The sequence below is a fragment of the Ooceraea biroi genome, chromosome 3, assembly GCF_003672135.1.
Source record: "Ooceraea biroi isolate clonal line C1 chromosome 3, Obir_v5.4, whole genome shotgun sequence".
NCBI lineage: Eukaryota > Metazoa > Arthropoda > Insecta > Hymenoptera > Formicidae > Ooceraea > Ooceraea biroi.
In genome coordinates, this window is record NC_039508.1 from 10,621,246 (window position 1) to 10,633,517 (window position 12,272).

Below are 12,272 nucleotides of genomic sequence, written 5' to 3' on the forward strand. Positions count from 1 at the left end.
AACGGGAACCTCCATTTCTTCCGCCGCTTTTCCATCTAATGAATCGCGACGGAAACGAGGAATGTGGAACGCGAACCGCCCGTGAGGGAAACCCTGATGATGAAATTTAAGGAAACGCAATTTCACTCTTTTTCTTCTCAAAATTCATGAAATATTTTCACAATGTCGAAATAATAATTGATACGATCGATTCATCGTTAGTACGTACCAAAGGAAGGAATCTACCGATTTCAAGAGAAAAGAAAGATCGATGCGGGTAAGAACGCGGCTTTTCCGCGCGCGGCGCTGCAAAGCTCTTTCGTCGAGAGCGTGAGAATAAAATATTTCTCCTGAAACATATTTTAGATATTATAATAAATAGCGTTTACCTAGTTTTAACATAATTAGTACAACGTAATTTGTACTCCTGGCAGAACGAAAAATCGCTTATAGACGAGCGGAAATTTTCATGGGTAATTATATTGATGGGAGTTACGGAAAAAAGAATCGCGTGAATACCACGAAACGTTCGTATGTAGCGAAGCATATTTGTTGTATTTGTTTCTTTCCACACGAATCAGGCAATGTACAAGCACTATTAATTCAAAGATAACTTTACTATTCGGCTTCACACACAGCACACACACACGCGCGCGCGCGCATACACACATATACATACACGCACTTCGTCGTATTTGTTAAATTATTTCTTTTTATAATTTGTATTTATATGTATACAGGTATATTTTATATATAAATACATATACATATGTATATATATGTATATCATTCATTTATTCATTTCGATTATAATAATAAACTATTAAAATTATAGTACAGCCAGAGAGGACTTAATGTAAAATAATCATCGTAAGCATTGGCTGCAAGCTTAGCCGTTTCGTTTGGTTTATCGTCGAAAATCTCGCGCGCGGCTGAAAACACACACACACACACACAGCCGGATATAGCTGTATCCTGATAGTAAATCCGCGAATCGAACGGCCTATAACGATCGAATCGGCCTGCTCATAAGTTAGAAGGATATACAATAGGTCTCGTTTCAATTAATTGTTATATGTACATCGTGACATACATACATACGTACGTACATACGCAAATCATTCGCTACAAATCAGTGGCGCGTGCTTACAAGTAAATGTGTGAGTGTATATCTATGCTACATAACATAGTTTCGAAAAAGAAACGGTCGTTGGACTCGAGGCCCGATCTCCAGTTTCTACAATCGGGCGGAGCAACGTTTAGGAGCCTTCAACTTCCACGCGAAACGTCGTTTTATTTTATTTTATCCAGTGGAGCAGCAGCGTCGTGCGTACTCTCGCGTTGCGATCCGGCAAGGTGTTCGGGGGGGAACATCGTGGCTGAAAATTCGGCGGAAAATTCGCGACTCGTGTGAGATAGCGACTTCTGCGAGAATAACGCTGGCTAGAGTTGGAAGCATCAATCGTCGATTTTTGTGTAAAACCTCAGCAAATGGTCGTCACTGCGCATGTATATCGAAAATCATCGTGTAATCGTCGAAGAGTACGTGTGCTTGTATAGATACAGCAATCTCCCTCGAGTTCGCGCGGTACTGCCGGGATCGACTCCCACAATCCAGTAACGCTATATCGAACAGCGAATGTGCAATGATGGGGAAAGCTAGGACAAAATCGCGGACGCATCACGCCAACGTGCATCGAAACTCCATTAATTTTCCCCGATATTTGAAAATGCTATTCCTAATCTACCTTTATTCCTGTAAAAACAATTTTTGCGTATAAAACAAGAATGGTAATTGTACCTGTTAATTTTACACTAATTCGCGACGAGCGTCGGATTATTAATTTCACTCCTCACTGCACACTTCTGTATCTACGCGAGTTATCCCCAGCGATGGAATTAAATAACGAAAATACAAAATGAAATTCTCGCGGCACATCTGGTGGCACTATTAACTGCGGTAGAACGTAAGCACTGGTTAGCTTCTAAAAAAATTAGGATTTGTATCCGTCTAAGAATTAAATCGAGAATACTGAATATACTACAAGGTAGAACATTGAGCTTTACTTAAATTTCTAATAATCATGTGATAGAAGTAGTTCTTTTTCTTTTTTTACATTCCTCGCGGTCTCATTATTGCTCTCTCAGCTTTACTCACGCCCCACGTCAGACTGATGATATAATTGAGCATCAATCCTCGAGGAATTGAAATACGCAGCTGCGACACGTGCGAATGTACGTGTTTAACCTGACCGAGAAAATTAGGAAACGGCTATTATATTAATTCTGCAAAATTCTAAAAAAGAAACGCACTGCAAGCGCACTGGTTAAATCAGGCACTGGATTAAATGCGCTGATCGTTCTCAAAGGAAGAGGAGACAAAAGGAACGGTAGGAATGCTACGAGAAAAAGGAAAGGGAAGGCCGAGAGGCGTAGGAGAGTGAAATTATAACAAAGGCGATGACACGCAAGTACAAACTGCATATTGTACATGTCAGAGTGCCAACAACTTTGTCCACCTCGTTGGAAGAATTAATTGCTAAACCATATCCCATAACAACAACCCCACTATCACGTCAACGTTATTTTATAAGCATCTAAGTCTCGAGCACGAGCGCCCGTGACTTCTAGTAACGGCTATCGTCCCTTCTTACACGATCCCGAAACTCTTCAGCACTGCGTGTGTGTATGTGACCGAGTCACATAATCGTAATAGAATATATCCATATTACTAAAATATGTTCGGACTTCGCGACCAGTCACCTCTGCTCTTGTAATCCCAGTACTCGCCATTAAAAACGTAACAACGGCTGTCTGTGTACGGATCCTGCTTCTTCCGGAACCACAATGGCTCGTACGACTCGTAAAGTAATCCTGTAAAAAAAAAAAACAAATCCATTGAAAGAGCTCAGTTGTCTTTTTTCTATTTTCGCGATGTAACGTATTATGCGTGAACGTACCTTGCGCGGCAGCCTTTTCGGCGTCATGCTCGCGCGCTCGTCTAGCAGCTCTTTGCTTCTCCTCTAAGCGCAGTTTCTCCGCATTAGCTTCGTCCCATCGTCCATCCTCCATCAATCGCTGATCAGGCCTCAGCCGGGAATCCGTCGGAGCAACAGTCTCCTCTGGCTCGTTCAGCTGACACGCCAGCTCCGTGAACGAATAATATTTTTCGCAATCCTCGCTGTGAAATTACATTGATTACTTGGTGATTGCATATAGAAAACGTCACTGCTAAATTATGTAACACAAGAGTCCCCTGAATGATCCTTTCTGGAATGCACGTACTTAATATACCTCGCACCGTGGCCAGTTTAGAATTTATAAAGAGCGCTAATTCCTCCTAACGCTAATAAAGTATAACACGTAGGACGGTATTTATATAGTCGTTCCTTACGGAATAAGAGTATTCTATTTATACGCGCCGATACACATACCAGCATACCTGTGCATAAATAAAGCATTCTTATATCGCAAAGCAGCTCCCTAATAGGATATTACAAGGTCTCTATAATAATTCCAGGTATACTGCGTAAGATGTGCACGGTTCATCATCACAGCTCTAGTAACAATCAGGCTGACGCGTTCAAGTACGGTTGGAGAAAGAGGCAGATGGACAAACGCGAGAAGATAATTGTTCTACAGTTTCCTTCATCTTTCATTGGCATTGTTAACTCACGTAGGCATACGTCGCTTCCAGGCCAGTATGTAAGGACCCGTCTTGTAGACCGGGTTGTCGGGCGTGCCGGACGTGCTGATCACCGGCGCGATCTCGATCTTCGCGTCCCACGTGCCCTGCACCACCCACTTGACCTCCTTGTTCGAGTTCATGACCACTCCCTTCACCTTGCGCTGGCTGTCCCGCGAGAAATACGAGTACGGTATGTACTTTAAATGGCACTTGATACCCTCCTTGTGATTCACGATGTCCATGTCGCCGCTCTGGTCGACCCATAGCTTCCCGACTATGATGTTGTGCACCGTAGTGGTGACTTTGCGCCACGTGTAGTGCTGCTTACCGCTGTCGAATTCCAGATGCGCAGTACCCAGAGGAATCACCTAAATGCAAGAGAATTGCAGTGTTTGGAGAATGCGAGCGAGTCACGATCGAGAAGTTGGATCGTTACGGAGAGCCTGAGGACGACAGCGTACAAATAAATCTCACGAGCTTCAATACCTGCAGGTATTTCCCGCGAAATTTCGACGCCATCGTAAACTCCTGCCAACACCGCCACTTCTTGCCCTCGCAGTGCTGCGCTACCATGGGTGGGTGATGAGACACCTGCTCCGAGATAGCCCGCCATCCAAGATCATCCGTGCGATCGCACTCGTAAGTCTCGCCTAGAAGAGGATTGAAAGGCTTCCCTGTCCTAGCAGCGGTTGTGGAGTAACTGGATATAGTAAATGCGGCTACGTAAGCCATCTGTTCGTAGCTGTCGGAGCATTCTGCGGCCCTGTTGAAAGGAAAATGGTGAATAATTTCCGTTTCATTTTTATTAAGTCAAATCGCAACGAAAAATGATGCAGCGTACAACGCACCTGTCAAGAATATCAGCATACTCGTAATCCTCCGTCAGTCGCTGAAGCATGCTAAGTGGCTCGGAGAAGTTCACCGGCATGGGAATTTTTGACAGATCCTTGCCGATACAATTTTTCATGATGCTCCACAAATTCAGGGGATAATTTGGCTTGTCGGGGACCCTGGTCCGCCGCTTCCTCTTGGAAACGGCGGTCATCCTGGTGCTGTTGCTGCCATTGTTCGTCTGCCAAGCTATCTGTTGTACAGAAAGACGAGCTTACATCTTGTACTACAAATCTACCTAAATCAAGAATCATATCAGCTTCACAGTTTGCTCACATTGTCCAGAGTGTCCGTGGTTGCGACGGGTGACGGAGTCTGCGCTGCTGTAGAATCGGTCACAATGAGGAACGACTCGGCACCAGTGGAATCGGACACGGGTAGAGGCGTCGGGTCTCCCTCTGAGCTGGAGCCATCGTCGCTACCTTGGGAGTCGGTGCGATCTCTCGCATGGGAAATTGAATTGTTCGTGGCCACCCCAGGTATGGTTAGAGTGAAGGTGTCTGATTCTTGCGCATCGTAAAATTCAGCATTATCCTCCTCATCCTCCGATGGCGACGTTGTGACTGCTGGATCTACAAAGTTAAAACATTTTTATTTTGTCTACCGTTGATACAGAGCGCAGGCATAAAAATCAGAACAAAAAGAGACTGATATCGACTGATATGGGACGTTAATCGCACTTTCATGTAACCGTCACAGATAACCGTATCACGCAATGAATTTCGAGAATCTCCAGAAAAATGGAGCATGCTGCCAGTTTTTCGCAGAGAACTCGACGAGGCTGCGGATTGTTACAGAAATTCCGCCAAACGTGAGCGAAACGCTGTGCCTTTGAGATTCATTGTTGTTTTGACACTTGCCAATCCTATGGATGACTTCAGAAAAAACGGCACTAATACCGAGCGATTAGACGTTTGGAATTCGGGAGCGAACTTCGGGGGAGAGAAAACAGGAGCATCAAGGAGTAACGAGTAAATCGAGTGCCAATTCACTGATCACACATCAAACCCGACAAAATGAACCTCTCGCTACATGAACATATATAGGTGTATTACGTTATCGTATATATAGATAACACACTCTTTGTCCTATGTATGCGACAGCATTACGAATCGTGCATACGTAGACCACGGAAATCGTGCGATAACGCGTTATATCGGTACGTCGCGGAAGCCATCTGGCGTAGACACGTGCAAGTTAAACGCAGGCGCCAATATTCGAATTTTTTTTCTAACACATTTTTACATGGACATTTTATTCGCACATTACATTTGTTGAAAGAACATCTGTATTAAGATCAATACTTTGTTGAAGTTTCAAGAAACTTGCTATTAAAATTATTTCTCATTATCTTTTATTAATGACGAACTTATTTTGTACATACATTACCAAAATTTAACTATAAAACTTGTTAGAATATTTGTGAATAAAATATAAAAGTTAAAAAGAAGAGACTGATACATTTTTAAACGATTTTACGGCTTAAAGAAAATCTGTAACACGGGAGGCGAACGATATTAAATAACTGCGCTAATAAAATAAAGAATGTGAAAAAAGTATAAATTTATTTACGTGATGGTCTGTGGCCTCCCGCAGGTGTCGCCGAAGGGAGCGCGTGTTGCGCAGCTTCCTCCAAGTGGGAATGTTGCCTGGCCAACTGCTCGACCATCTTTTCTATTCGCACCTTCTGATCGCGTTCGTGCTGCAGCATCTTCTTCCATTTAGGCTCCTGCTGCTGTGCTAGTTGTAAGTAATCGCTGCTCGTCTGCAACAACACACCCAATCCACTTTCGAGGCGCTGTGTCTCATATTAGATCACATTAGTATCAGGTCATATCAGAGAACACGCCACTGTCAAGGACAATCTTATGAAGAGAATTTGAAGCGATTCCTTAATTGGCATTAAAAATTGAACTCTGCTCTTTGTAAATCTTGCGAATTTCTACGCACGTTTAAGTGAATCAATCACGCGTACAGCGAATTATTAGCGATTGTATTTTAAGAAACGTGATTCCTCTTACGAATAAATCATTCGGTCATGTACCCGGCACGTACACGTACATACTTTGTTACGTAACAAAATTTACAGCTTGCAAGCATGCTCCTCGACCTTAGGAAGTTAGTTTAACGCTTGTCCAGTTAAGTTTTAACTTTGGTATTATTCAATTTTGCAGAAATCATCGTTCCGATAACTTACGTTCACCATGGCATTCGCCGCAATCCGGAAAAGCGTGGCTCGCTCGCTGACGATTTTAAATTTTGCCGTTAATTCGAAGGACGGAGGCTCCAGCATCTCCAAATCGGTTAAAGCTCGTTGAAGCGCGGTTCCCTGCTTAAATATCAAGTCATTGCACGCTTGCAGATCGTCCAATCGTCGCGTTAGATCCTTAATCACAGACGCGGTTTCTACATTTTGATTGTCGTTATCTTGATATTCCTCCTCCTCTTCTTCTGAAAGAAATTTTGCCGCATAATGTCACGGAAGTACGAAAATACGATAAAAAAAAAAAGAGGTAGAAAGACAATAGTCGTGCAAACGTATAAGTACAATGTGTCGCATCAATAATACATTAGACGTTTGAAAAGAGCTCTTGTAGCTTGTGACATATATAATACCATGGTCCATAAGTATTATGTAAAGAAACGTAAGCGTTCAATAAATTATTTAGAATGTCCATATAGTCAACAAACCTCGAAGACGGTTGAATCGATTAAAATTGAGCCGATCAAAGATTAATACCGATAATATCGACAATATTGATTTATAACTGATTTAACTGATAACATATATCCAGGAATGACTGCATTACGGTGGAATATTTTTGTCAAGTTTTCCGCATCACGAGTCAACGACCGTGGTCCATTGTCCGAGTCATCAACTGACAAAACGTGCACAAATAAGCAATGACAGTCATACGAACCAGATTCCATCGCTTGAATAGCCTTGGCTTTAGCTAACTCGAGGGCTGTGACCCACTGTTGTCGCTCCACCTCGGTCGACGCCTTGATGTGGAAGGTCTGTGTGCCGCCGTTGCTGACGACGAAGGTGCAGGCGTCCACCGTGTGTATTAAGGCCCCGTGTAAGGAAATCGTGCCGCGGCAGGTGTGGGACATCTCCGCGGGATTTCTGAAACATAGGAACCGAGACGCGTCTGACAGTCTCAGGAGCATGGCCCGCCGTCGCCTGGAGCTGCCGAATGACACAGAGAAAGACAGACATGAGTTTGCAATTAGGAGGCTCGACCATTGATCCGCCGTTCGGTTTTAATCCATTTATTCTAAGGGTTTATCCAAGCGCCTCTCCAAAGCGACACACCAACGTGACAACGATCGTCTGCGTTAATCTGTGACACCGCATATGACTCGCCGGGAGATGAGGAGAAGGAGAAAAAGAAGAAGAGGAGCGAGGAGATCGGTCGAGAGAATTATAAGAGTATGAATTCATTAAATGTGTAATTGCAGAATACACTCGATGAAAGCGATCCCATTACCATTCTGCAACGATTCAGCTCTCCCGTTCACGTTTGAATGGGCAGCTCGGATTCGGACTGCCGATCGAGAGCGATTCGTGGGAGTTGTTTCGTCGTGCGAAACTGCAATCTGGGGAACGGAGGAGGGAGCTCTCGATCGAATCATGTAAGTAAGATCATACTCGGGTTAATCGAACACGCAACAATCTCCGATTAACGATACTCGCAAACGATATTCAATATACGGGGTGCCACGGTGTTGTTTTCCTTTAAAATTTTTCTTAAATTTGCTAAGAAAAATTACGGCAAAAATGATGAACCTCTATATTAATAAATTCAGCATCACGGGCTCTTTTCTTTACATCAAAATTATTTCAAACAGAAATTGAGCCGAAGAGATTAACTAGAAGGTAGTTAAAAAGATCTGCTTGCTCAATAAAGATAAGAGGGCAAGAGGGGAATCAAGTATTTCACGAAGATTGCAGAATCTCTCGGCTCGTTGACTGTATCAGGAAGGAGAAAACGTAAAAATTCCGATTTCCGAACAACTTTTGCGGCTGATACAACTTTCGAGCGTCCGCTTGAAGGAGAATCACATTAAAATTGCCTAATCTCGGGATTAACAGCAGCTACTATGTCGGTCCGACAACGATTGCTTTACACTGCGTGAGATTACTACGTGAACAAGGATAACGAAACAAAAAACTCGATTGGGATGAACGCAAAGTAACACAAACAAGCGGCACATTACGTTGCACGCTGCATTGTACACGTTCACATACACGAGAAAAGAAAAAAATAGGGAAAAAGAAGATGAAAAGAGAGAGAGAGAGAGAGGAGGAAAAGAATCGAAGAAAACGAGAGAGGAGAGGGGAAGTGTAGAAAAGTCACTGTATATCTCACATATTTAGCACACACGGGAAGGAGCATTTACAATTTTCAGATTACACGTATACGTAATACGTAATGTGTGTCGCTCACATGTTACAGACAGGTACAGAAAGCGGATGAAATTAGATTGGAGACACCGAGACCAAGTCGTGTAAACATGTAAGAGCTAAATACGTAGAGTTGTGTATGCGTGTATGTATACATATGTGTGTGTGTGTGTGTGTGTGTGTGTAACGGAGAGGGAGTAATCAAGTATAAAAAAATGAATGATGGAGACCCAACGTCTACGACCGGTTTTAATTACAGATTCGCTGAGAGGAGAGTCAGGGTATTTTTCGGCGATCTCAAACTTCGTCATTCTCTTTTTCTTATTTTTTTTTTTACTTACTCGGAGGCTCTGCCAGCCCTCCGCTTGCGTCGCGTTGATATCTTTGGCCCCCCTGTTGGTTCAGCCCTAAACAATCCATAAAACAAATAGACCCCGTTCACAATTATGTAACACTACTGTAGCAAGGCTTATTGCTCGAGTTTCTGTTTTTCTTGTATTCTTTTTGCTGTTTGGTTTTTTCTTTTTTTATTCACCTATCGCAAAACAGCGCGCCGAGATAAATATAGACGATAAATTTTATCCGAGTAGCTACAAGTTTGTACAACGAAATAAAGAAATATCGACGGTAACGCGCAAAAAAAGTCCGCTCGATTTAATACTCGAGTTGCGTGATTCTGTGTGCACGCGTGTTGCTGTGCGAGAAGCCTTACGACAGACAATCGAGAATTAAATTCTGTACAACAAACACTGTTGTCGATACATTGCAGATTTTCGAAAAGACATTGCAAACTCAAATCACACAAAACTGTGCCAAGCGGAGAAAGTTAAACGAAAAGTCCTAAGAAGCCGGTGCGTAATCGTTTGTCAGAGAGAGAGAACGCGGCTGCTCTACTGCGAAGATAACGAAACTATGAGATATAGGCGTTATTCGTGCTCGTAACGAGCCTTTCAAAGTGGAACATGACATCTAGACACATCACAAAAAAATTACGAGTTACAAGTCAGTCGACGATGGAACGTTATATGTCCATGAAAAATCGCACACGATTATTAAAAATCAGAAGAAGATACGATATGCAAACGAGTGTCCTCCACTAGTTGTTAACAAGATGCGTCGGCAAATACGAGGAACCGTAACGGGATTGTCGTTTTAGAACTGCATTCTCATTCGTGCGGTAATAGCTGTACTGTGATCATGATCGTGGAAAACATAATGCAAGTGTTTCTTGTACACGGAATTAATCTAATCTATCTTGGCGATTCTATCTTAAATAATCTGTAATCATAAACAATTTTCTGTTTCTTCTTTGACGTAAATATTAAAAAAAAACTCTCTTAAAGTATTCCTACTACTAATTCCTACATTTTGTGACGCACTCTGTAGATGTAAGCGAGCAATCATTTATTACGAGTTTTTTTGTCGTACTTTAAATTATAATTACACGTTGCGATATATCTTATCGCGATGTGTATCATAGCAGCTCATGAATTAAATATCGCTCGCGCGTGCGGTATGCGACTGTCAAATATCAACTGTAAGCTCAAACCAAACGGGAGATGAATATTCTCAAAGAACGGCACTTCTTAGAACAGCAATCGATCCGTGATATCACTCGGACGAACGAAATCGTGAGAGCACGTCGTTCGGAAATCAAAGAACCGTGTGCGTACACGTACTTATTTTCTCTCTCGGATGTGTTTCGACAGCAGCTTCAAATTCTCGTCTGACATTCTTGTCAATACTTGCTTTCTACCTCAAGCTCATTACAAAGAACGAACAATAAGGAGCTGTTTCCTGCGTCTTTGGTAAATAAACATCATTATGAAATAAATAAAAGAAATATAAATAGCCGAGACGGTAGCTGCTTTCTCGACATTCGTGACGCAACACCGATTTGCGATCGTGTCACGAAATTCTGACAAACATGACACCGGGCTGGATTAACAATTAATTCGACAATTAGATAACTGCATCGCTCGCGACAATCCGCCGTGTGCATCGCGTGATATCGTCCGCGTCTAGATGCATACAATGCATTTGGCAATGCACACAATGCGTCTTCCTACATAGATAAAGCCTCGGGGCTCGGACGCATGTGACAGCTGTTGCCAGGCTATTTTCGACGACAGGGGCGACGAGAAAGTTGTACTGTCAACGCGCACATAACCTAATCCGCGCGAGCGAGGAACAGCTCCATATTGCATCCGCGGGACCGCGTGTCGTGGAATCTTTCCTCTCCCCGGGTTCCCCGCTGCCGTTTCTTACTCGCGAAACGGCAACGGGTCCCGCGGGGTCCGCAGCCTTGGTGCGGTACGCAACATCGGCGACGTCCGATGTCGAGGATCGATCGTGCATTAATAGCTCGCGTTCCGACGACGCGCGTTAACGACGCGTCACGACGTCGACGGCGCGTAGCCTCGGGAGGCGGCAGATCCGATGATGACACGTAGGAAACTACCTGTAGTATGACAGAAGGCCGTTTGACAGGACGAACCATCTCCGCTGATAACCCTTCAGGTAGTTCGTCCATTTAAAGAGCCAGCCTTTCATCTCCTGCGCGCCGTGTTGGCTCTTCGGGTCGCCCATGCTGTCGGCCTCGCGTAATTACGCTCGCGTACCTCGCGCCACCCTGAAACGATCACGATGCGAGCCGAGGTCTGCCTACACATCACCCGCGTTGTGCAGCCACCATTTTGATAATCCCTCGAGGAAGGGGGGCCTACGGGGACCAAACGGTGCGACTCGTCCCGACTCGTGCGACTACTGGCCACACGCGAGCGCGCGCTACGACACAAGTCCGCGCCGAGATCGGACGTGCGCTACGTGCGACGTGTGTTGCGACGCGTCGCACGACCGGCGATACCGCGCGATTGCCAGATCACGATACTGCCGCGATACGGATCCGCCACGGCACGCGCGATATCTTCCGCCAGAACGCTGTACGCGAGAGAACACCTTCCTTTCTTCGCACACGGCGCGCCTCTGCTCGTTCGCCACGTTCCTCGCTGACGGCTTACCTAACCTTCATTACCGTCTCGTCACTGATGTAACCCGTCCACGAATCCTGCATGTACGCGCGCGTAGCAATGTGCGTGCTTGCACACATCACACACACGGTGCATACGCGTAATCGGTGTACACTAACAATAAGCCGACCGCACACGTCAATCACGGGCGGATCTGTGATTATTCTGCAGATCTTTGGTTATACAGGATGTATCAAAATTCAAGTGAAAATCTGGCAAAACGGGTTTACGGAGCAAACTGCAAGTGTCAGGATTTCGGCATTGACGCATATATTTG

The 12,272-nt window shown here is 44.2% G+C and overlaps 1 protein-coding gene across 4 annotated transcripts; it reads right to left on the reverse strand.

Annotated features, from left to right (window-relative positions):
* Positions 1 to 780: 780 nt before the first annotated feature.
* Positions 781 to 11,940, reverse strand: LOC105276924 (oxysterol-binding protein 1). 4 transcript variants are annotated; one of them, XM_011334957.3, is made up of 11 exons: positions 11,428 to 11,940; positions 9,308 to 9,373; positions 7,480 to 7,748; positions 6,756 to 7,009; positions 6,131 to 6,323; positions 4,835 to 5,130; positions 4,516 to 4,751; positions 4,154 to 4,430; positions 3,656 to 4,035; positions 2,940 to 3,160; positions 781 to 2,853 (listed from the first exon to the last, which is right to left on the reverse strand). In XM_011334957.3, the coding sequence occupies exons 1-11, from the start codon at positions 11,553 to 11,555 to the stop codon at positions 2,711 to 2,713; spliced, it is 2,463 nt and encodes an 820-aa protein (XP_011333259.1). In that variant the 5' UTR covers positions 11,556 to 11,940; the 3' UTR covers positions 781 to 2,710. The 4 variants fall into 4 exon arrangements, with proteins under 4 accessions (XP_011333259.1, XP_011333260.1, XP_011333261.1 ...); XM_011334958.3 differs by having other exon boundaries at positions 6,756 to 7,006; positions 11,428 to 11,939; XM_011334959.3 differs by having other exon boundaries at positions 7,480 to 7,685; positions 11,428 to 11,937.
* Between the last annotated feature and the right edge of the window lie 332 nt (positions 11,941 to 12,272).

Excerpts from the sequence above, each read along its gene's own strand:
- LOC105276924 (XM_011334957.3), bottom strand. The coding sequence starts at position 11,555 with ATGGGCGACCCGAAGAGCCAACACGGCGCGCAGGAGATGAAAGGCTGG. Across the intron at positions 4,752-4,834 it reads CCACGGACACTCTGGACAAT|ATAGCTTGGCAGACGAACAA; the intron begins GTGAGCAAACTG and ends TCTGTACAACAG. Across the intron at positions 4,431-4,515 it reads TATGCTGATATTCTTGACAG|GGCCGCAGAATGCTCCGACA; the intron begins GTGCGTTGTACG and ends TCCTTTCAACAG.